Source organism: Galeopterus variegatus, unplaced genomic scaffold (assembly GCF_000696425.1).
Source record: "Galeopterus variegatus unplaced genomic scaffold, G_variegatus-3.0.2 Scaffold4, whole genome shotgun sequence".
NCBI classification, from domain to species: domain Eukaryota; kingdom Metazoa; phylum Chordata; class Mammalia; order Dermoptera; family Cynocephalidae; genus Galeopterus; species Galeopterus variegatus.
The window spans coordinates 361,267-387,077 of record NW_007726115.1 but is presented as its reverse complement, the minus strand read 5'-3'; the positions used below and the strand labels follow the sequence as shown (position 1 = coordinate 387,077).

The following is a 25,811-nucleotide window of genomic DNA, read 5'->3' as shown; positions in this document are numbered from 1 at the left end:
ACTGGATCTCTCTCGTTAGGGATTTATTCCCTTTGATACTTGTTTACTAGCCTACACTTTTTTTCTAGAATGGTCAAAAGAGATGTATTTAATAGAGTCCACTCCAACATCTTGAATCAGAAGTTCCCTGGAATACAAAATAAAGTCTTTCTTCTAAGCTTTAGTGTTACTTATAATCATTATAATCATGATAGAGTCTATATTCACTTACTTAGCAGTTTCTCCAATTGAGGAATATTCCTTCATTTTTATTCAAATAAAAAATTCCATCACAGTATTAAGATGATTGTAATTGTTGTCTTTAATTATAAAAAGCAATTTGAAAAAAAGCACTGTACCTTTCTTCCATTTCCCAAGAATATTTGAGCAAATTAGCAAAGGACCAGATATACAAACACACTTAATCAGAGAATTTTGAAGGAGAAGGGATCATTTGCAATAATTTTACAGATGAGAATATTGATGCCAGTGGGGAATGACCTGCCCAAGCCTGCACAGCTAGCAAGAGCCAAAGTTGGGATGAGACTCAAATATGTGCTTTCAGGTGTGCCTAGAAAAACAAAACCAGTCCATTCAGCATTCATATTTACTATATTGCTAGGAATGTCTTTCAGTGGGAGTTTGTAGCAAAAATCAACCTCACTGAGTTATTATGACTATATTCTTCCATTGTTTTCATTTCCTTAAATGGAAATGAAAGCCTATTGAACTTTATCATCAAGTCTGTGGTATATGGTTCTGAAGCTAAAAGTAATTATACTCTGCAGCTACATTGTATGACAACTGAAAGATCTTGACATATTACTTCTTTGTTACATTCAGCAGTAAGTGGCACTTAGCGTATCATGCTACTTCTAATGTGAGCATGAGATAATTGTTTAGGAACCCAGAACTGCTTATTTAAAGGGTGGGGACTCAATATAATTACAGAGCCAAAAACCACCTCAGCTTTACCATGGGAAATTTCATGCAATGCATCGTAGATCTTCACGTGGCTTCTCAAATTCATTACTTTCCAGAATTCTCTGGAAGTTTCCTTCTGTTTATGACAAAGTTATCTGCCATGGTGAATCTGAACCAACAAGGAATGGAGGATCTCTACACTTGAATAAGGTTGAAGAAGCAGAACCTTTTGGCCAAAGTAATGTCACTTAGTGTATCTTCATCCTACATGTCTCAGGTTGAAATGCTTCTGCTATGACAGCTCATTGGTCCCAGGAAGTTGTATTTTTCCTAAGTGTGCAGCATTAAGATAACGTGTTATTGACTGATGAGGGGAAGAAGAAAGGTAGACAGGAAAAAATTCAAAGGCAAAAGAACACATTTTTAGAGAAGTTTATAATGAGTCGTTTTCGTGTATTTATTTGGAGACCATGGTTCTTAATTTCCAGATATCCATTATCTCCTTGAATTAGCTATTATTTTAAAAGATGGTATTTTTTTTTTCTTTTTGTCTTTTTTATTTTTTGTGACTGGCAACGGATCGCAACCCTCAGTGTCACGCCCGTACCGGACCGGGACCGGCAACGGGATCGCAACCCTCGGTGTTGCGCCCGCACCTCGCTCAGCCAGTGAGCGGCCGGTCTGTATGTGGGATCCGAACCCTTGGCAGGAGCACCACCGCACTCCCAAGCGGCGCACCGTAGCAGTGCGCCACCGGGCCGGCCTAAAAGACGGTATTTTTAACATTGTTAATTACCACATCAAATGCTCTCCTAGTCAGTTTTTTGTTGTTTTTTTTTAATTTTGGTATAAACACCCAGACAACTACATTCCTCTAAATTTATGATGAGAAATATTCTCATCATAAAAAACAAACAAAAAAAGCATATGAAGAACACTGAAGAAAAATTCACTGCCAAGGACCAACTGGCCAACATAAGCACAAAGGAGAAATATCTCCATTCTACCACCCCGCTACTCCACAACCCTTCTCCACTTTTACATACTCCATGATAGGATTAACCTATGATCAATGGTGGAAAAAAACAAAAGGCAAGGTGGACAAGGGGAAAAGAAATAGAGACTGCTATCCCCACTACCTGAATGGAAGACGATCCCATCGCAAGGACGAGGCTGGGCGACAGGAGGTGAGAGAGGAATGAAACTTTGGCTCAACCACACAAATGTTCCCAGGGTGTCTGGACCTACCAGAAATCTCTTAGTCCATTTCCCTCTGGGGACAGCACTATGGATAGATATTGTTTGATATCTGTATATGGAGTATTGTTCATTGAGAAAAAAGTTCTGACAGTGGACTACTAAATTCATTAATGTTCATTCAAAAGTTGTTATTAGACACCTAAAATGAGTGAGACCCTTAAAACTGAGAAAAAGTCACTTTTCAGGATCAATATATCAATTATTCAGGACATTAATTAGCTCTTAATACCCACTCAAAGCATTAAAAAAAAATTCCCTTCCCCAGATTTAAAAAACAAAACTACAAACTAGACACAAGATTAGAATACCTGGTTTATTGGGAAAAATTCATAATGAAAACTATAATCGCTTATTCTGAAACTTACAAAATAATAATTTGATATATAAAATGACTTGGTTTTCATTATATAAGTACAAATGATAAAAAAAACATAATTCATCTGATATATCATATATATGCCATTCAGAGAAACATCAATCTCTGAATTCTCCTATTGCATGTTTTATATCAGAGGTTTTAAATGTTTACTAAGGAAGACCAGGTTTTTAAGTATATTTAGGTTTCTGCTTACCGTTACAATCTATCAGAAGCTGTGTCTCTATGATCAGAGCCCAGTTAAACCTGAGATTTTAAAAAATGCAAGCCATTTCTTCTCCTTAGGCTGTTTTAATGGCACTTCTGCGACAGTAATAGCTCCTCTAACACTTTACTACACTACCTAAGCATATCTATCAGTCGTGATGAATTAGGCCTGGTCCATCTTTCAATCCAGTCTACTCTGGTCCTAAACATATAGACACAAAACAGTACAGATGTATTAATACAGCATTTTCCCACACCCTAACCCTATAAGCCACTTTAAAAGAGAAAATTTCATCTTAAAATTTCACTATTTAAGGAGGCCGTACTACTCCAACAGGCTTTGGCCATGAAAGAATATCTTCCTAGATGACATATCAAGTCAATGTGAAGTTTAGCAAAAAATCAATTTTTCAGGATATTAATTCGAAATTCTCACAAACAAGATGCATCTAGGGAACTATTCTGCTTCTTTAAATAGCTGAAGGCTTGGACAAATATATATATATATATTTTTTTTGCATTTCTTTTAGAATGTTTGGTCACTGACAATTTTTACCAATATCTCCCTCATTTGCCTTAGCCCTTAATAGACCCAGTTCATTCCACCTGGGACAAACAAACTTAGATTATTAAGTCTTGGAAGCCTTCTTATTTTTATCTTATAAAGTGGTAGTTTCATGTTCATATTCTTTTACAAATGCAGTATAAATGTTATGGATAGATATAAGAAAATATTGGTATACTTGTATTAGTGGTAATTGGTGAAAACAAGTCTTATTTAACTCCACAAAATGTATATAAAAGATGAACATGAAACTATAACATTATTTAAGAAATATTTTCTCCCAAATTATTTTAGCATTTCTGACTATTGTAATAATATGAACACTGCCCAAAAAATAAGAAGCTTGAGGAAAACAGTTTCCTCCTCTGAAATCCATCTCAGCAGCAGCGATTTTCTCCCGCTCTCACTGCCCACATTAGGCAGATGTGTAGAAGTACCTGGGCTTGGCATTGCCCAGGAGGTCATCTTCATAATTAGGGAGGCAGCAGAAGAAGAAGGCACAGCCAATCAGTATAATCGTGGCCGCCCACCCGAAGCCGTAGGCCCAGTTATAGATGTAAATGACAGCAGGGTTGGCATGAAGACTGAAGGTCTGGGTGTACTTCACAGGGTAAATTACCAGGGAGATGATCTGGAACACGGCTGAAAGGAAGAAAACATCCCAGAGTATGAGGACATGAATGAATGAACACGTTGAAACAACACATTAACTCCCTCTTCCACAAAGTTTCTGCCTTTAAATAATTGTTAAATCCACCTAAAAAGTGCCAAAGGGGCTGGAAGAACCTAGTTAATCGTAGGCCAAAAAAGATGACTGACTACAGTATATAAGAGATACCTGGCACTGATCAGTATTATACATAGGAGGTGACTTCAAAAAGTTTGCAGAAAAACTGAATTAAAAGATAACACAAATCCCTCTATGAATTTTTTGAAGACACCTTTTATATACTGAATATGTGAAATACAAACTGAAAACAGTTAAAGAATCACTGTATGGTATGTGTGTAAGCATTAAATACACTAAAGTATAAAGTGCAAAATTGTGGCACACAATGGAAAGCAGGACAGTAAAGAGGCTACTTTTTCATCTTTGTGTTTCTTGTGCCAAACATATGCTTAATATGTTCAGTGTTAGCAAAAATTATATACAGTATATGTACACACACATGACTCAATATTGTTATTCAATAATATATCATTGGACTATTCGTCCAGTAAGTGAATGACTAAAGGAAACAATGAACCAATGATGCAAATGATCCATGTGGAGAATCAGCAGAGATGCCTGCAGAGGAGGTGGAGTCTGAAGAGTAAATAGACAGAGAGACACGAAGGACGGGGGAAGGGCATTCCAGGCTCGAAAAATATAATAAAAGATGGGAAAGATCACAGTGCTTAGGGGAAATGTAAAGGAAGATGTGGAAAGAAAAATATATGTCAAGAAGATTTCTAAACTCTTTGGTATAAAAGTCACATTATTACAACAATTTTAATCATTGTAATAGCATTGTAAGAAACTTCAAAATAAAAAGAACTTTATTGAATCTACTTTTGTGGTCTTTTTCAATGAACATGCATAATTTTATAATGCTATAATGAGCATGTTATGTTATGTTCTGCAAGTTTTTACTTAGGATTTCATATGTTTACTGCCATATCAAAGGGTATGAATGGATTTTAGCTCTTTAACATTAAGACATACTCTTCACAAGGAAGGGCCAAGTGGTTGTGCTCCCCAGGAATGTATCAGGGAACATATAGTCCTCACCACCATTTTTTCTATCATAATCTTTTCTACTAGCTCCACAAATGTACCCAAAAGTAGTTTTCTTTTTCTTTTTTTTTTTTCTGCTAGAAAAGCTGTAGATGTTTCCACATCTTGATTTGATGCTTCTATTTCTCAACTCAATTAAAATGTTCCTCTTCTCTGGGAATTTTCGAAGAGCAATCTTGGTGTAGATCTTAAATATTTCTCTACTTCTTATATATTTTAAATAGCTAACATACTAGTTGTTTGCCACTTACTGCAAAATATTATGTTAGACACATAAGTAATCCTTCTGTACACTGACCTCCAATTTTCCTAGTAATAAATGCTAAATACTGTTATTCATCAATTTTGGTTCATCATACATGAAGTTCTTATAATGGTCTGGATGAATTTCTACAAAATTTAAATTGTATCAGTGTTTAATTTTTCTGATTTTAACCCAATAATACAAGGGTACTCTAAAAAGTTTGTGGAAAAATAAAATTGAAAGATAATACAAATCTTTCCATGAACTTTTAGAAGTACCCTCATATATGTAAAATTAAAAATAACTTGCTGTGAAATGTGTCTTGAAAGCCAAGTAGGCCTTATTCAACATTACCACTAAAAACATATAGAGATTTCTAGATTTTTATTCTTCTACTGTCATGTCCTATTCTACTTGTCAACCTCTTTATTTCAAGGAGAGGATGAGTATTAAATTACAAAATGAGAACACTGGGTTAGACAGGACCATTCAGCTATAACTCTGTTGAAGCTCACCAGAAATAATTTTCTATAGAACAATAACTTGCTACCCTTTCAGCCTGGATGACCATTACTACATCTTATTGTTTTAATGCTAAGTGGAAGCAATGGATAAGAGAGGTTTACGAGGATATTTTTTTATTGTTGTAAAATATACATAATATTTATCATTTTAACCATTTGTAAGTATATAAATCAGTGGCATTAAATGCATTCACAATGTTGTGTAACCTTCACTACCATCCATACCCAAAACTTTCCTATCATACACACATACACTCTGTATCCATTTTTAAAAAACTCCCCCTTTTCCTCCCAGCCCCTGGTAACCTCTATTTTACTTTCTGTCTCTGTGAATTTGCCTGTTCTAGGCACCTCATATAAATGGAATCATATAATATTTGTCCTTCTGTATCTGGTTTATATCATTTTGCATAATGTTTTCAAGGTTCATCATGTTGTAGCAGATGTCAATATTTCATTCCCTTTTATAGCTGGATAATATTCAATTATATGTATATACCACATTTTGTTTGTACATTCATCTGTTGATAGATAATTTGGCTGTTTTCACCTTTCAGTTGTTATGACTAATGCTGCTATGAACCTGGGTTACAAATATCTGTTCAAATTCCTACTTTTACTTCTTTTAGATATATACCTAGGAGTGGGATTGGGTCATACGGTATTTCCTAGAATTTTTCATTCACATTAATGTCCTAGTGTGTTATTTTTCAGGGTGATTTAAACAGGCATCCATCTAGTCTTCTAAGACACGTGGAAGGAAGACATGCAAATGGATTTCTCTGTAAGGTCTCATACATTAATTATGAAAAGCCAAATAGAAGTGGAGGTAGGATTCAACGAGTTTCTTCATATCTTTCATGATTCCAAGTCATTTCTGATTTTAACATATTATTCAAAAGCAAATTTTGAAACATGAAGAGCATAAAGTATATTTTATTTTTAATCAAGAGAAATTTGAAAATGTGCAGTGAAGAGGACCAATGCTGCCCTAGGCTCTGTGAACTTAAACTTTTCTAAGCTCAGGGAACCCAGCACCAAGTGGTCTTATAAACCATGTTTGATCTTATGGACCCCTGCTAGACACAAGCTTCTGACCTATTTCCAAGACCATCTGCTCACTTTGTATTTGTGCTCCAGATCTGTAGCTGGATTTCTGCTTTGGTCCCACGAGCCTAAGTTGGTACCTTAAGAAATGACCTGTGGCCCGGCTTTGCCCTTATCAGCAGCCTCCCCTTCCCTGCCTCAGAAAATCTGGTTTTGCATCTGAATCCAGCTTTGTAGCTGGTCCTGCCCCCTTTGTCAGGCTTCCCTAGGGCCAGGTACCCCCTACCTAAAATTTCAAATAATTCCTGCTCCTAAATTCCTAGTTCTTGTATTCCATTCATAAATGTTCACCCCGAGCCTTCCCTACCTGCCTAACTAAATTTCTTCCCATCACCTGTGTCTGGATCACCACCACCCAGCGCTGGCTCTATTCTACGGATGAGCAATTCCAGATCTGGGCCCTCCAAGGTCCTCCATCCCGTGGCAGAAAACCCTTTCAAGACCATCACATCATAAGATCACAAACTCATTTGACAAGCAAAATGGTTCAGGGACATTCTGGTCTCCCCTCAGCATGGGGCTCATAGGAGAACACTGCACTTCCAGGGCTGACAAAGTCCTGGTCCCTCAAGAAGAGTTGTCATTGGATGGGACCACCTGGGAGACAGGGACACACAGAGTGACAACCTGCATTACTGGGATGGGGAGCACAGAACACTGTCTGAGGCACAGGAGGAAAGGGATCCAGATCTATTACTTCTGCCCTTTGTGACACATTTTCTGAGGACACATTAGAAACTAATTGTCATGAATCTTCTCTGTGGAAGTGGACCTGACTACACTGATGCCTACTGACGGTATGAATAAAGAATCGCTGACACACAGTTCTTACCAGCCAGAGCAAGGAGGCCTCCAATCACTCTTAGGAAGACAAGCATTTGGGGTCCACAGAGGGCAAAGAAGGAGAGGATGAAACAGATCACCAGGATGATAAAGCCACAGAAAAGCATGGCGGCGGCTGCTCTTCCCCAGGCTGCAAAAAGAAAAGAACCAGCAATTAACAACACAGACCTGCCACACTGAACAACTGCTTATTCAAATATCAATAGGGTTTTGTTTTTTCTTTCTACTAATTCTATTTGGGTGGAGGGACAGTTTTTGTTTGGACAATACTTAAGAATCTCCATATTTCAAGAAAAAAATAGGCAATTCCTATGTAGGATGTTAATATACCGACACACAGAAATGCTTTTCTCCTCTCAGTTTTTGAGCAAAAGTTATATCTCTGAAATGAAAGTTAAACTTCATTCACTGTTTCTCATGGAGCAGATATGCCATATAAACAGGTATATTTACAAGGTTCACCCAAGTTCTAACACAACACAACCCTAATAAACATTTTTGGTACTGAATAAGCCAAAGGATGATTTCTTTAGGAAATGTTTCAAATACCTTTGAAAGGATCTTTGTTTCATACTAATATGTGGTCCCATGCAAAAATAATCATTGGGAATACATACTTATGACTGGGAAGAGATGTTAAATAAAACAATTTAAGTGTTAGTAGCCATGATTTTATAACAAGCTTGGTAGCATACAACCTTTCTAAATTTCTGCCTAAATTTTAATTTATGAAGTATTCAGAATTTATCATGCAAGAGTTCTTAATTATTAATATTGGCCCTAAAAAAGAATCAGCATGAGGCAGAAATTGAGTTCTCCAGCCCTGTGTCATTCTACTGTGTACCTGTGGAAAGACGGAGATCATGACACACACAAGCAGCTCCTATTGTTCAAGCTGCACTGACTCTTAAAAGCTCTTCATGTATAACCTTTGCTCTAGGGATAATAACTAATATTTAGGACATGTGTTAGCTCACTGAATCCTCACAACAACTTCTACTATCATTTTTATTTTAGAAATATGAATATACTTAGGCTTTGAGAATTCAAATAACCTTCCCATAGCTACGTAGCTAGTATGTGATTTAGACAGAGTTTGATTTCTAAATGGTCTGAATCCAAAACGTGACTTTTTTTTTTTGAGATATAATTTACATACCATAGAATTCCCTCCTTTAAAGTGCACCATTCAATGGGTTTGTTTGTTTGTCTTCTAACTACATTCACAGGGTTGTGCAACCATCACCCCTAACAAATTCAGAACATTTTCATCACCCCAAAAAGAAACCCCAGGCCCATTAACAGTCACTCCCTATTCCCTCCTTCCTTCAGCTTCTAGCAGCCACTAATCTACCTTCTGTCACTATAAATTTGCCTATTATGGACATTTCACAGAAATGGAATCATACATTATATGGTCTTTTGTGACTGGCTTCTTTCACAGAGCATAGTATTTTCAAAGTTCATCCATATTACAGCATGAATCAGTCCATTCATTCATTCGTGGAAGAACATGCGCTCATACCCTATCACTCTATCGCATGTGAAAAGGTGAGTCCCATGTCCCTCTGCCCTGGTTTAACTCCTACTCTCTAACACAGCACGGCTGACAAGATGTACTTATCCCCACTTAATTCTAGGTCATTTGACTGGTCACAGTAAAACAAAAGATACGGGCTAGCAGAAAGAGCAAGGGCTTTGGAGCCAGCTGGACCTTTATACCCTGCCTCTGCCACCCCTTAGTCACATGCCAGCCTCATCTGTTAACCAGGGCTAAAAATGCCTGTTGCAAGATTATGGCGAGGATGAGCCCTCCTGTGCGGGAAGTCTCAGCTGTTAACTCCCCAGCCCTCGCTGCTCACAAAGTTCCTCCCGTATCCCATGACTTTCCTCCAGTACCTCAAGTTTTCATTTTATTCTACATTAGTAAGGTTCGCACCATCAGGTAAAGATTGCTCCTCAGTCATCCAATTCATCTTCCTATCTTCATCTGTTACAGACAAACCTGAGCTAAGTTCTCCTGTTCCCTTCTCCAGTTCCCAGGCTCCCTCCAGTCGTCCTCTAGATTCATGAATGACTGGGGCATAATAGATTACTAAAGAGAAGAAATATTTCTGTCTCTGAAATACCATGTTTTCATACAAATTACCCCTTACTAGCACTGGTCAGGATGGGGCTGAGACGGTACATGATTTGGAGACCCAGTTTCATATTGACAGTTTTTATTACTTTCCTTTACATCTCCTTGCTCGTCTTGTCAGAACAATGAAAGTTTTTAGGCATAAGGTTAAAATAGGAATGTTTTATTGTAAAAGGAATAAAGCCAAAGTGTGAAATTTCATGTCTCTGCTCACTTTTGCCTTGTCCTTCAAGTAAGGTAACTTTTAAGAGAAGAGGGACCATGCTTTGGAAAGAATATTAATTAATCAGACCTTCTCAGAGTATAGCTCATAGACCACAACATCAAAATAAGCAGTGGTGTTTATTAAAAATACAGATCCCTGCGCCTCCCCCCAGACCTACTGAATCAGAGCTCGAGAGGTAGTAGCCAGGGATCTGCACTGTAGTAGTATTTCTTATATCCATACTAAAGTTTGAGAATAACAAAGATAGATTATCAAATTCTTTATAAAATAGATGCCTCACTACCAAAAAAGGAGCACTTAACTTTCAGTATGTGACCCACTGTCAATTACAGTCTCACTTCATAGATTTCTTTTTTAATTGAGCTACCAGGGACTTGAATATAGAATTTTTATGGCTACTGCCAATCATTAAGTTCAATTAAATCCAATCATTAAATTCAAATAAGCAAAAACTTATTTTTCCTTTTATGATTTCACAACTTTGAAACTATGAAATTAAAGGCAACATATCTAAATATGCACGCAGAGGAGTGCAAACGTGATGAAAATAAACAGCAGAGCAGAACGTGTTTTCAATAAAAACAGGAAAATCTTCCTAACAAGAAACATATTTCAATAACCAAACTTTCAATCGCAGACTAAAAAGTCTAGCTAAATAATGATGACTTGAAAGTCTAGCTAAATAATGTATGTATGATGTTGCTGTAAAGAAGAATATTAATAATTTATCTGTTTATTTGAAGAAAATTCACACAAATATTAGTTCTATTACAACTTCCTGGAACATAATAGCTGAAGTATAATTTATGCTTAGTTTCAGGTACTTGGAAGGAACTAAATTTTTTTAAAAAGGTAAACCAATTCACCTAACCTAAAGCCAACAGGTGAACATAAAGACAGACCATTTTAAGGACTTTCCCTACACTACGTTAAATCAATTCAGTTAATGTCTTGTTTATTTAAAATGCTGAGTCTAAAGAAAATCAAAATGGAAAATTAAGCAACAGTTTGTCTTGAGAAAGCTACCTTGGAAGTAGAACGTGTAAAACTTGCTCCTTATAGTATGGAAACACCCACACTGAATCATTTATCATTTGAGACAGAAATCTTGGCATGGCTTTAAAGATTCTGACTGATGGGATCTGCCTTCTCATGTCAATGGCTATTTTGTTTTAAGATGATGAGATGGACCATACTAGGTTGGAGCAGGGTTCTCCCAGCCCAGAATTCTGTCTGAGAAGGGGGAAATCAGTCATGCAGACTTACAACACAGCTACACTCCAAGACATACATTTTGAAAAATTAGTACCTTTGGTTTCAGTTACCCAGAATGACCTAACTTTTTGGAAACTATATTCTTATATTAAACCATGGTCTAAATTATATCATATTTACCCACCCCCAATGGAAAACATCAATTTTTAGAACTTGCCCTAAAGCTACATCTTTCATTATTCAACTATTCCTCAAAGTCTGTCCATCTTTATCTATTCTGAACACAAGTTTGTCCTTCATTACTATTTCATACACCAGATTCTAATGCCTTTCCCAGCTGTGTGTGTGTCTGTGTGTGTGTGTGTGTGTGTGTGATGTGTATAGAAGGTGCTCATTGCCAACTGTCATTGTCTGAATTGAGACCACAAAAACATGCAGTACTCCAGGTAAATAGATACTGTGTTTCTGGGTAGGAACTGTTTTGTTTCCTTAATACAAAACCAATGTGGTGTTTTATTTAATGTATTGTGTCCCAAGTTTATTTTCTAAGTAATAACTTGGAGAAGTTCATGTTATCAAAGAAACCAGCAGCATTATAAATCCATTTCTAAATACGATTCATTGATGATCCATTTAGATGAACAATGGCTTATCAAGCTCTGCTTCTCAAAGATTCGATATTAAATCAAGAATATGAAAATCATTCAATGGTCACTAATGAAACTAAGTTTTTCCTAGAAAGTATTTTTAAGTTTTTTGTATGAGATAGCGTGTTATTTTTTTCCCCAGAAATTACATATGAAAACACAATGTTATAAGGCAAATATGGCTAGGAAATTGACCAGTGAGGCCAACCAATAAGAAAAGAGCAAAACAAGTAAAAACAAATAAATACCTTGAATGTCAAACTAGAAATGATAAACTGAAGCTTGTGTAAAGAAAAAATAAATAAATTTTTATTTTAAGACAAGGAGAGCATTCTGAATATTTTTGATATTGTTGGTAATATTTTGGAGACTATTGCTAATGTTTCCCACAAAATTCGTACTTCTTTTGGTGAGTTTGTGCATTCTTCAACAGTTTTACACGTGGGCACCAAACAGACCAAAACAGTCTGTGACCTACCCCTTACTCAGTCCCTGAAGACACCAACGTGTCATCCAACTAGAGTATGGGTCCTTTCTAGAACAAAGGATTCATTTATTAACAATACCAAAGTTCCCACCTAGCGAATCTGAGATTTTGTTAGATTTCTTCACACTGTTTCTATGAGGTTCTTTATGCCATACAAAATCAGAACTGAAAACTAGATAAAACCACAGTTTAAAAAATAAAAAAGATCCTACCTACAAATAAATATAAGCATGGGTGGATGACATATTCAAAACGACTGTTTTGCATGTTCAATAAGGTGGTAATCTGCAGTAATTTGGCCAGTGCTTCTGAAACTTAAAAGTGCTTACAAATCACCTGGGGAACCTGTTAAAATGAGGATTCCAATTAAGTAGGTGGGGCCTGAGACACTAATGTCCAATAACTTCCCAGATAATGCTGAGGCTGTGGCTGCTGCTGGTCTGTGACACTTTAAGTAGCAAAAATCCAGAGGACAGCTCATAGCAGGCCTCCAAAAAAAAATCTACCCAGGAAGAAGCTATTCTGCAGAAGTGCTGGAAGGCAGTAAAGAAATGGCTCAACAGAGGAAAGGCAGGGAGGACCACAAGGCAGAGCACTCCACAGTTGGTGTGAGATTCTTCACATGCTTTACATTTTCTCCTGAACCCAGGCCAGATAACTACTTACCACTGTGTCTTCTACAGAACTATGATACTCTGCCCCTTCGTGGTCTTTTTTTTAAAGGACTGATCTAATCAATGAGTAGGGAAACCATCCTACACAGGAGGAGGTGAAAACAGGAAATTTTACCCTGAAGACAAGATAACTAGCAGCAAATTTGGGCTCTACCCTCAAATATATGAAAATCTGACAGATGGAAGGAGAAGGCTGGAAAGGAAGAATGACTGGGAAGCACATTTCAGCTCAGTCAGTATAAGCGAAGCACTTTTAACATACAGTATCATCCAGGGAACAGAATTAAGCTGCCCAGTAGGGGGAAGAAACTCGGTTGTGGGTGCTGTTGATGGGCGCCAGCGTTGGTGAGAGCTTGTACTAGGTGCACTTTAATTCCTTTCTAACAGTCTGAGAGTCTGTGTCCACTTACAGTTCATTTATAAGTTAGGTCAATCAAAAGGGACTGAGGCTCTCTGGGCTGGTTACTGCTGAGTGCAGCAAATGTGGAATGGACTGAATCATTGGTTCTTAGACCTTTAGATTTAATAAATCAATTTTTAAAAAATTATTAAATCAATAGAGTGGCCAACTTTGTATTTGGTTATGTCAGAATGTGCTCACATGCTCATGCAAAGAATCTATCTAGTAATGCCTAATTTCATAAAACAAGAACAGTTTACCTCACCCCATGCCCCCAATAAAGCTACACAAGCATAATCTCAAAATGAAGTTCTTTAGTAGAATTTAGCCTGATGTAAACTAACGACTTCATACTTATTTTTCTTTCTTTTTCTTCTTTTGTCTTTTTTGTGACTAGTAAGGGGATCTCAACCCTTGGCTTGGTGTCGCCCGCACCGCACTCAGCCAGTGAGCGCACTGGCCATCCCCATATAGGATCTGAACCCGCGGCGGGAGCGCCGCTGTGCTCCCAGTGCCGCACTCTCCCGAGTGCGCCACGGGGTCGGCCCCATACTTATTTTTCTCAAGGTTAAATGACCTATGTGAAAATATTTTATATAATACTCTGATTCTATGCCATGTCCAGGAGTGATTTCATGTAAAAACATCTGATACATTCTGTGGTATTCAAAGGGTGTCTTTGGTAAAAATGAGGCACTGGCAAACACTTGTCGCATTTTTGTTCTGGTACATAAACGCATCTCCATAATTCTCCACCCTAACTGAAGACTGCCTTGGATCTGAAATCCTACGTGGCTGAGGCTTAAAATATCCTCCTGACATATTCTTGTTTAAAACTGGAAAAGAAGGTGCCAGCAGTGCAAAAATAGGTATGCATGAACATGCATTCAAATTTAATTTCACATTTTATTTATTTAGATGAAATTTGAATGATCATTCAATCATAAATCTAGGTTTTCTTTTCCTGTTTTGGCAAATATAAACCATGATATTTTAAAAAACTTCAAGCAAGTATCATCTGTTAAGCTAGTTCCTAATTTAGCTGTTACCATCATGTCAAAGGAAATATTCGAGGAATAATCTGGCTCATTTATGAGGAAAAAGGAGGTGATTTGGCCATCTGAAGCTCTTTTAAAACTCTAATAATGGTGAAGAATAGAATATTCTTTTTGCATAGTTCTAAGGAACTTTCTACCTTTTTTAAAAAGTAATTATTATCAATACTTGCCAGGAATGACCTGAGTCTTCATTACCAAAATGAACATATGAATGTTATGCATATCAATTAGTAAAAGAGATGGTCAAATACTTTGTAATAAAAAGGTCTATTTTCTTAATAGTTAAAATGATAAATGAAAATATTTATTTCCTAGTACACAAGAAGTTTTTTTAAAAAATGAATGTACACATTCAATTCCCTATATTGAGGTATCATTTTAATCAGAGCTATCAACCTTACTTCTTGTTACTGTGTGTTCGTATATCTCAGGGAGAGTGGGTAAACTGCTTACTGCATTTTAGACAAAGTACAACCTCATGTAAACATACTGTTTTCGGCAAGGCCTTACTGAGGCTATATGAAAACCTCAGAGTTCAAAGATGCCTAGACAATCACCCAACAGCATAGGAATGCACCATTTCTACACTGGGGAGGCAAAACTAGTCAACATTCAGTCCCTGCAAGAAATGGGACGGAAGCATAACAAACACTTAAACTCATCTTTGACTACAATGGTGGGAGGTGGACCTCCCCTGTTGGCTTCATATCTACTGTCTTCTTCCCATGACCACCTCACGACAGCAGATCTTGAATTCATGATATGATTTTAGGTTGAGCAAGAGCTGTGTCTGTGTCTAATGCATTGCTGGCACTTTATTATCTTTGCAAAGGTACCAGTAATAACTAAATTGAGATATTAAAACCACCACACATTTATGAAAATCAGTCATACTGCATCATAAAGGCAGTAATAGATTTTTCAAGATTCACTTGGAAAACCAAGCGAAATCCAATTTCTCCCAAAGACCAATTTCTACATCAAACTGAAACATAAACTATACACGGGATCAGTGTTTTCTTTACAGTGAGAAAAGTTAATGTTTTAGACTTCTAATTAAAAAAATTAGACTAAGAAACAAAAGCTGCTTACTCCCTTCCACATACAAAACCCTATCTCAATATGAGGTTGGAGCAGCCACACCCGAAGAAGGTGAGCTCATCCTGCAAGTCAAGAAAAATAAAAACGGCATTGTATGTGTTTCACAAGAGGGCTGTGGTCACAGTCAGAGCCTTGCAGGCCAAATCTTGTCCCAGCAATAGCACTGATCATGGTTCTGCCAGTACCCACCTCCCAATGAAGGCGTATTAATTAACCTTCTTCTTACATGGAAAATTACTGAGTATTCTTTGGGTCTGTTTTAGTTTTTAGAGTAGGGTATAATGATCAAAGTCTGTTTAAAAACACACAAACAGACCTATTAAGTCCCCTACAAGAGACTAAGTTCGAATGCATTTTAACTAGGAAATAGTTATATTATTTCAAAGAAATTAATTCCCCTTAAAAACTTAAAAGACTTGGGATAATACAAACTTTGCCAGGCATAGGTTTTGTGTTTTCAGAAAAGAAAAACACAAACTTTAAGGAAAGCAGGAATTCCCTTTTGGGGGAAAGTTCACTGTGGGAACTTCCAAATGATTCCACAACAGATAGATAAGATACAGCACCAAGATGCTGATATAGGGCCCCAGAACCATAAATAAACAGGATCTGGTTGGAAGCCCTGGGCCACTTCAGGGAAAGAATCAAGTCTATGGTAATAGCAGGGAACGAAAAAAGGCAGAGTGGCTTTCTTTCTGTTTAAGACTATTAAAATCAGTAAAACCCCATTCGGCTTTAAGCTTTTGATTATGCCCACATTTTCCCCACCACCCCACCCCCACATAAACATTGCTAGTCGCAACAGACCCCAGCTGTTACTCATATCTACCCATAAGCAAGGGGGGCATCCCACTGTGAAAGAATCTTTTCAGGTGAGAACTACTCTCCAGCCCTGTCTATTCACAAGGCAAGCACGAGGCTTCCTCCCTTCTGGAAAAGAGGATACTCTTATCTGCCATGTATTACATTTGTCAATTCTCCTTCCCTTCGCTAGTGTAGAGGATGTGTTTGCTTTTTTAGATTTCAAGTGAGATTAAAATAAATACGTTTCCTAAACGGTAACGCGATGCTTAAGCCAAAGGGACACTCCCTAACACAAGAACTAACAAGAACCAGCCCGACGGGTTAAATACTGAAGTAGTTACTGAAATCATAACTGCTAAATCTTGGCCTGAAAAGACTTAGCAGTTATGATAAAAGGGCTTTTCTTAATGGAAAACGTATCGTTCACTTAGATCAAGTTAAACGAATCCCCGACATTAGGGAAGACACGTTATTTTACTACTTATATTTTAATCATAAGAACTGAAGGAAGAAGGGGAATGGGAAATTTCAGTAGGTCTCCGTGAAAATGTACTTCATTCATTGTATTTACTCATCTAAACTTTTGCAATGGCTGAAATCGTCCTTTGCATGTAACCGATAAAACCTATGGGGGAAAAAAAAAAAACGAGTAGTTGTAACGAGGGCCATTTTCTTCCTGCTTTGATCCTGGTTTTGGACCACCCCAAACTGCAACTGCTTAATTTGGTTCAGGTCCGATGCCGGAGCCTGAGTCTTTTTTTTTTTTTTTTTTTTTTTTTTTTACGCAGCCATCACCCCTGACCCTGTCAGGACCTCTTCTGCGCGGCGCCTGCCGCAGGCTGCAGCCCCGAGGGCTTCCTGGAGGCGGCGGCGCGCGGGCGGCCACTTACCGAAGTCCATGAGGCTCCTGCAGCCCTCTTCTTCGGAGCCGCTGCCGCCGGTCTCGCTGAAGCATCTCCACCACAGCGAGGACGTCTGAATGTGGTTGCTCGACTGCAGCCAGCCGCGGCCGGCCAGCGCGATGATGTCGAAGGCGATGGCGCAGAGCAGGAGCAGGGGCAGGATCCACCTGCAGCGCTCGCAGGCCAGGCCGCAGCGCAGCATGTCGACGGTCGCGGAGCGGAGGAGCGCGCGGGGCACGGGCTGCGGCGGCGAGAGTGGCCGGGGGAGCGAGGACGTCCAGACAAAAGGGACGGGGCCGCGGGGAGGCGGAGCCGGGGAGGACGCGGCTCGGGGCCGGGTGCGGGGCGCGGCGCGCGGGCCCCACCTCCATGCGGGTGACTCAGAGCGCGCCCGCCCCGACCTGCCCGGCTGAGCCCTGGCGCGCGCGGCACGGGCGGGGTGGCTGGTAAACAAGGCCGGGCTCGGGTTACACCGGGGTGGCCGGGGGAGCGAGGACGTCCGGACAAAAGGGACGGGGCCGCGGGGAGGCGGAGCCGGGGAGGACGCGGCTCGGGGCCGGGTGCGGGGCGCGGCGCGCGGGCCCCACCTCCATGCGGGTGACTCAGAGCGCGCCCGCCCCGACCTGCCCGGCTGAGCCCTGGCGCGCGCGGCACGGGCGGGGTGGCTGGTAAACAAGGCCGGGCTCGGGTTACACCGGGGGGCGGGAGCTCCACCCTGCCTGGGCGACCGCAGGGGGCGGGCAAGAGGGCCCTGCGTTTCCCCGTAGGCTCCTCTCCTTCTTACCCGGTACCCTCCCAGCACAAGTTTTCCTTCTAGTTGCTTCAACGTATGCACGTGTCTATGTGCATAACACCAGCTAAATAACCCCTGATGGCGGATAATGGTGTGATTTTCAACAATGCCATATTTGAGTCTCAGGCAGTTCGAGATGGGCGTTCACACTGTACCTGTGCATAAATGCCGCACTCGTTTGGACTCGTGCACCCAAACCCAGAAGGCCGGCCCTGACCCCCCCGGGAAGAGGTGGTCACTTCCTCCTGGGTTCCACCTTTGCACCTTGGACTGCTGTTCCTTAGTGTTCTTAACTGTTTGCAGGCCTGACTGTCCCGCTGGATTGTGAGCTCTGACTGCGGAGGCCGTGCCTTATTTATTTGTGTGTCCCTGGGTCAAAAGGGAGCTCAGAGAATTTGATGAAAGAACACCCTCAATCGGGCCGGCCCGTGGCTCACTCGGTAGAATGCGGTGCTGATAACACCAAGGCCCCGGGTTCGGATCCCATATAGGGATGGCCGGTTTGCTCACTGGCTGAGCATGGTGCTGACACCAAGTCAAGGGTTAAGATCCCCTTACCGGTCATCTTAAAAAAAAAAAAAAAGAAAGAAAGAAAGAACACCCTCAATCAACGAAGGCTGGCTGCAGTCTTGGAAGCGCTTAGTCTGGCTTCTTCAGGTTACTGCATGTCGCCTCTGCTGCATGCAGTCCACTCCCTATCAGAAATATCTATTTAAACCCCACTTTATCTACTCTTCATTTACTATTGTGAAGTTTCTTCGAATAAAAATCATTAGGTCAGCATGCAACCAGCATCTAAAAACCCACCCCTCAATGTCCTGGCCAGCTTCCCTTACTACCGTGACTCTCCGGGTGTGGCAGGGAGGGTGGGGCGGCAACCAGGAGTGGCGCCAGGAGAAATAAGGTCTCAGTGTCAGGCACCACGGTGGCCTTGGGCAAATCGCTAAAACATCCAATAAGGATCACATCTTACCCTATAGCTCGGGAGATATCTTCTGAATCCCTTACATTTTCCATTAATTAGAAGTGGGAAGTACATAACGATGTTTAAAATTTAGTTCTCTGTATTTCAATTTGATATTCTCAATAGAAATAGAATACTATTTTGTCTTATGCAATTATCTGGCAATTTTTGAAGATGAATAAAATAAAAGTAGTAAGAAAGTTAATGTCTGAAACCAGATGAAATCATTAACCCCAGATTTCGTTTTACATAAACCAAGTTTGCATATTTCTATTACAGGCAAATATTTTCCCTTTCAAAGAACAGCACAAGGGGATATTCTGCACAAGTTAACTGCATACGGTGTAGATTATGTGGAGAAAATTGTGAAATGTCCTTAGGGTTTTCAAAAGTAATAAAAATATATGTTTAATTAGCTATGTATAATGTATTTTAGAAGAAAAAACATTCTTACAAATCAAATAGAGTACTGATCATAATAAGCAAAGTGGTTTCAGAAAAAAATGAGTTTCACTGGCGTCTTAACTGAATAATTTTGGACTAGATATAACTTATTTTTCTTATTCCAATGAATCCATTTCCAGTGGATTTGAGGAAAAAAGTTCATTAATGCTGGGGCGAATGCAAAAAAAGTAGGTCTTCAGAATTTCTGGAAGAGACCACGCTGACCCTTGTTGGGGCCCAACAATAATGATTCAGACTGTGGAACCAGATAGTTCGAATTCAGGTACTTTCTCATATCAGCTGTGTGACATTGGGCAAGTTACTTAACTTCTTTGTGCCTCAGTTTCCTCATCTATAAAACAGAGACTGCTTACCCCAGTGTGTTGTAGTGAGTATCAAAAGAGCTAATAAACGTAAAGAGTTGGAAGCCCTGACATAAGGGTTGATGATGATGATGATTTTCACATAGGTTTTCCACTTTCCTAAGATTAAAAAGGGGGACTTTTTAATTTTATCAAAGTGTTTACAAGGGGAAAATTCTGTATATGAACCAACAGTAAATGACTCAATTAGCTTAGACAATGCAATCATTTGTCCCACCCATATCCATAAAATGACAGATTGTAGTAAATAGTGGACAGTTGGATAGTTCCCCCTGCTGGATAACGTAGGAATTGTGGGTGCATTTGAAAATGTAAATTTTACCTGAAGAAAAAGTTTATTTTATTTACTTATTTATTTTTCTAAAGTTCTTTTTTTTAAATAACACAAATAGATTTTGGATCTTTTGAATTTTTTTCTGCATCCATTCATATTAGTCTTATTGTTATTCCCAAATATGTTATATATTAAATAAATACATTTTCTAATGTTAAGCTATCTCACACTCCTGAGGAAAGCCCAACTTGGTTATGACGTATTATTATTTACATATTAAGTATCATTTTTAGGATTTTAAAATCCAAATTTGTATAATTTAACTGAAAATTTTTTTGCTCCCCATATTCTACATTGGTTATACTAGACTCATAGAATGATTTAGAATTGTATTCTCTTATTCTCATCTGTTAAAAAGTCTAAATAAGAATGTAATTACCTGTTCTTGAATATAAAACCTGTAAGAACACCTAGGTTTTTATGAATGGGGCAAAGGAACTAAATTTTTAACTATTTTTTAAGGTTGTGAACCTATATCTAGTCAGATTCGTTATTTTTTTTATTGAGTTTTGGTGCAGTGAATCTTTCCTGAAAATTTTCTGTATGTCTAAGATTTCAAATTTATTTTTACAAATTTATTTCAATTTCCTTCCTTCTATTCTCTCTTGAGTTTATTGTAAATTTCTTTTGCTAACTTCCTTTTATTTATTTATTTATTTTTTTAATTGAAACAATTATACATATCTGTGGGGTACAGCATTGAATATCAATACCTGTGTCCAATATGTGATACTTGCAAAAGGATAATTAGGGGCTGGACCCATGGCTCACTCGGGAGAGTGTGGCGCTGGCAGTGCCAAGGCCGCGGGTTCAGATTTTATATAGGGATGGCCGGTGTGCTCGCTGGCCGAGTGTGGTACGGATGGCACCATGCCAAGGGTTGTGATCCCCTTACCAGTCAGAAAAAAAAGAAAAGAAAAAGGATAAATTAGTACGTTCAACATTATACAATGTAATTATTTTTTGTGACCTTTTCCCAATTTTTCACCAATCAACCCCTCTCCCCATTTCCCATGTCTGGAAACCTCAGTTCTGTTCTCTCCTTTTGAAAGTTCAGTGTGTTATTGCAATTGTTATATCATTCTCTCTTTTTAAAATTTTATTATTTTTTTATCTCCCACTTATGAGAACATGCAGTGTTTCTCTTTCTGTGCCTGGCTTATTTCTTACTTAACATAATTTTCTCTAAGTTCATCCATGTTGTGGCAGAATTCCGTTCTTTTTCATGGCACAGTAGTATTCCATTGTGTATAAATGCCACATTTTCCTTATCTAGTTATCCATCAATGGACATTTAAGTTGGTTCTGACTCTTCACTATTGTAAATAGAGCAGCAATAAACGTGAGAGTGCTTGTATCCGTTCAACATAGTGATTTCTATTACTCTGGGTATATACCCAGCAGTAGGATTACTAGATCATATGGTAGTTCTATCTGTAGTTGTTTGAGGAACCTCCACAGTGTTTTCCGTAATGGCTGTACTAATTTACAGTCCCACCAACAGTCTGGAAGGGTTTCCCTTTCTCTGCATCCTTGTCAGCATTTATTATTCTCTGTTGTTTTGATAATAGCCAATCCATCTGGTGTGAGATGATATCTCAATGTGGTTGTGATTTGCATTTCTCTGATGCTTAGTGATGTTGAGGATTTTTTAACATTGTCTGTTGACCATTTGTATATCTTCCTTTGAGAAATGTCTATTCAGCTCCTTAGCTCATTTTTTAATTGTGATACTTGTTTAATTGCTGTTAAGTTGTTTGAGTTCCTTGTATATTCTGAATATTAATTCCTTGTCAGTTGCTTGGTTTGCAGATATTTTCTCCCATTTTATAGCTTGTCTGTTTGCTCCATTAATTGTTTCTTTTGCTATGCAAAAGCATTTTAGTTGATATAATATCATGGTTTATTTTTTTCTTTTAATGCCTGTTCTTTTGGGGTTTTTGCCCAGTCCTACTTCCTGAAGTGTTTCGCCTATGTTTTCTTTTAGGAGTTTTATAGTTTCAGGTCTTATATTTAAGTCTTTAATCGATTTTGAGAGGATTCAGGTATATGATGAGAGGTATGGATCTAGTTTCATTCTTCTACTGATGGATATCCAGTTTTCCCAGCACCAATTACTGAAGAGTCAGTCTTTTCCCCTTTGTATGTTCTTGGTGCCTTTGTTGAAGATAAGTTGGCTGTAAGTATGTGGGTTGATTTCTGGGTTTTCTGTTCTGTTAGTCTAAGTATCTGTTTTTATGCCAGTACCACGTTATTTTGGTTACTATAGCTTTATAGTATAATTTGAGGTCAGGCAGTGTAATGCTTCCAGCTTTTTTTTTTTTTTTTTTGCTTAGGACTACTTAGGCTATTCAGGGTCTTTTGTTGTTCCATATGAATGTTAGGTTTGCTTTTTCTATTTCTGTGAAGAATTTCATTGGTCTTTTGATGGGGATTGCATCATTGCATTGGATCTGTAGATTGCTTTAGGTAGTATGGACATTTTCACAATGTTGATTCTTCCAATCCAAGAGCATAGAATATCTTTCCAACTTTTCATGTCCTCTTTAATTTCTCTCAGCAGTGATTTGTGTTGCTTTGACTTTGTCACCCCTTTTCCCCTGGGTGACAGAGCCACCAAAGATTACTCAAAGCCCATCTCTTTTGAACAGTGAGAAGCCCCAGAAAGGGGTTAATATCCCAGCACCCTCAAGCATGAGGCATCCTTCCATTTGGAAAATTAACCACGAATTGAGGTTCTCTTCATGTATTTATTCCCCAGACCAAGAAGTTACAGGAAGGGACATAGGTGGGGTTTTGCTAAGTACAGTTTAACAAGTTTAACAATAAAAGCTGGTAACAATCAGTAAGTCAAGCAAGGTGACCTTCTGTAATGCAATTTGCAACAAAGGCTTGATTTAGCAAACATTCCTTTCCCCTCTAGCAGCTTTTTAGTAACTTTACATATCAATTAGTAACCTGTCTTTGAGCCAGCAGCCTTGCTGTGTTACAATTCTTATCTTGCAACAGAGACTCAATAGCCTGGGGGAGATTTCCTGTCCTTTGCAAAGTCAATATTTGAAACTGCAAGGCTTTGGAAAACCAGGCTCTGTGAGGTACATTTACTTTATAGTATATTCCACAGATTTGTAGTTCTCATGGTAAAGATCTTTCACCTTGGTTAAATTGATTCCTAGCTATTTTCCTTCTTTGGTGACTACTATAAATTGGCTTTCTGTCTTCATTTCTTTTTCTGCTAGTTCACTGTTGGAGTATAAGACACTACTGATTTTTGAGTATTGATTTTATATCCTGCAACTTTACTGAAATCATTTATCTGCTCTAAAAGTTTTTTGGTAGAGTCTTTAGGTTTTTCTCTGTATAGGATCATTTTATGTACAAATGGGCAGTTTGAGTTTGTCTTTTCCAATCTGGATGTCTTTTAATTTCTTTCTCTTGGCTGATTGCTCTGGCTATTACTTCCAACACTATGTCAAATAGAAGTGGTAAGAGTGAGCATCCTTGTCTGGTTCCTGTTCTTGAAGGAAAGGCTTTTAGCTTTTACCCTTTTAGAATAATATTGGCAATGGGCTTGTCATATATGGTTTTTATTGTGTTGAGATGCTTTCCTTCTGTACCTAATTTGCTGAGAGTCTTTATCATGGAGGGATGTTGAATTTTATCAAATGCTTTTTCTACATCTATTGAGATAATCATATGGTTTTTGTCCTTGATTTTGTTGATGTAGAGTATCACATTTATTGACTTGTATATGTTAAACCATCCTCGCATCCCGAGGATGAATCCCACTCGATCGTGGTGTATAATTTTTCCAATCGCTAATATTTTGTTGAGGATTTTTGTGTCTATGTTCATCAAAGATATTGGCCTGTACTTTTCATTTTTTGTTGTATCTTTGTCTGGTTTTGGTATCAGGGTGATGCTTGCCTCATAGAATGAGTTTGAGAGAATGGCCTCTGTTTCAATTTTTTGGAATAGTTTGTAGAGAATTGGTATGAATTCTTTTTTAAAAGTTTGGTAGAATTCTGCAGTGAAGCCATCCGGTCCTGGGCTTTCCTTTGTTGGGAGAGTGCTGATAACAGCTTCAATCTCTTTGATTGTTATTGGACTGTTCAGGTTTCTCTGTCTTCTTGGTTCAGTCTTGGTAGTTTGTATGTATCCAGAAATGTATCCATTTCCTCCAGGTTTTCAATTTGTTGGCATGTAGTTGTTTATAATAGTCTCTAATGATTCTTTGTATTTCCCTGGTATCAATTATAATGTCTGCTTTTTCATTTCTGATTTTTGTAATTTGGGTTATCTTCCTTCTTTTTTAAGTTAATCTAGCTAATGGTTGTCTATTTTGTTCTCCTTTTTTTTCTTTTTTAAAAAAAGCAACTTTTTGGGGCCGGCCCGGTGGCGCACTGGATAGTGCGCCGCTTGGGAAGCGCGGCGGCGCTCGCGTCCGAGGGTTCGGATCCCATATACAGACCGGTTCCCGCTCACTGGCTGAGCGAGGCACGGGAGCAACACCGAGGCTTGCGATCCCGTTGCCGGTCCCCGGTCCGGTACGGGGGCAACACTGAGGGTTGCGATCCGTTGCCGGACACGGAAAAAAAAAAAAAAAAAAAAAGCAACTTTTTGTTTCATTGATCTTTTGTATAGTTTTTTTGGCTTCTATTTCATTTAGTTCTGCTCTGATATTAATTATTTCTTTCTGCCTACTAATTTTGGAATTGGATTGTTCTTGTTTTTCTGGTTCTTTAAGGTACATCATTAGGTTGTTTATTTGAAAACTTTCTATTCTTTTGATGGAAGCATTTATTGCTATAAGCTTCCCTCTTAGTACTGCTTTTGCAATATCCCACAGATTTAGGTATGATGTGTCTTTATTTTCATTAATTTCAAGACATCTTGATTTCCTGTTTAATTTCTCCTTGGGCCCATAGGTTGTTCGGGAGCATGTTATTTAATTTCCATGTATTTGTATAGTTTTCCAGAGTTTAGCTTGTTATTGATTTCTAGTTTTAATCTGTCATGGTCAGAAAAGATATTGAAATGATTTCAGTTTTTTAAAATTTGTTGAGACTTGATTTGTGACCTAATGTATGGTCTATCCTGGAGAATGTTCTGTCCAATGATGAGAAGAATGTATATTCTGTAGTTGTTGGATGAAATGTTCTGTAGATATCTGCCAAGTCCAATTGGTCTAAACTGTAGGGTTTTTTTTGTTTGTTTTGTTTTGTTTTGTTTTGTTTTAAAAGATGAGTGGTAAGGGGATCATAACCCTTGACTTGGTGTTGTCAGCACTATGCTCTCCCAAGTGAGACAACTGGCCATCCCCATATAGGGATCTGAACCTGTGGCTTTGGTGTTACCAGCACCACACTCTCCCAAATGAGCCAAAGGCTGGCCCTAAGTTTTGATAAATTATAACTTTTAGAATAGATTTGT

General features: G+C 38.6%; 1 protein-coding gene across 1 annotated transcript; it reads right to left on the bottom strand.

Annotated features, from left to right (window-relative positions):
- Window positions 1-2,457: 2,457 nt before the first annotated feature.
- On the bottom strand, window positions 2,458-17,713 carry PERP (PERP, TP53 apoptosis effector). Its single transcript, XM_008573606.1, has 3 exons — window positions 17,449-17,713; window positions 7,796-7,936; window positions 2,458-3,953 (listed from the first exon to the last, which is right to left on the bottom strand). Exons 1-3 carry the CDS (start codon window positions 17,660-17,662, stop codon window positions 3,727-3,729), a joined length of 582 nt encoding a protein of 193 aa, XP_008571828.1. The 5' UTR covers window positions 17,663-17,713; the 3' UTR covers window positions 2,458-3,726.
- Window positions 17,714-25,811: the final 8,098 nt, after the last annotated feature.

Coding starts and splice junctions, on each gene's coding strand:
- PERP (XM_008573606.1), bottom strand. CDS start 17,662: ATGCTGCGCTGCGGCCTGGCCTGCGAGCGCTGCAGGTGGATCCTGCCC. Junction 7,937..17,448: donor CAGGAGCCTCATGGACTTCG/GTAAGTGGCCGC, acceptor TTCTTTTTGCAG/CCTGGGGAAGAGCAGCCGCC. Junction 3,954..7,795: donor AGGCCTCCTTGCTCTGGCTG/GTAAGAACTGTG, acceptor TCTTCCTTTCAG/CCGTGTTCCAGATCATCTCC.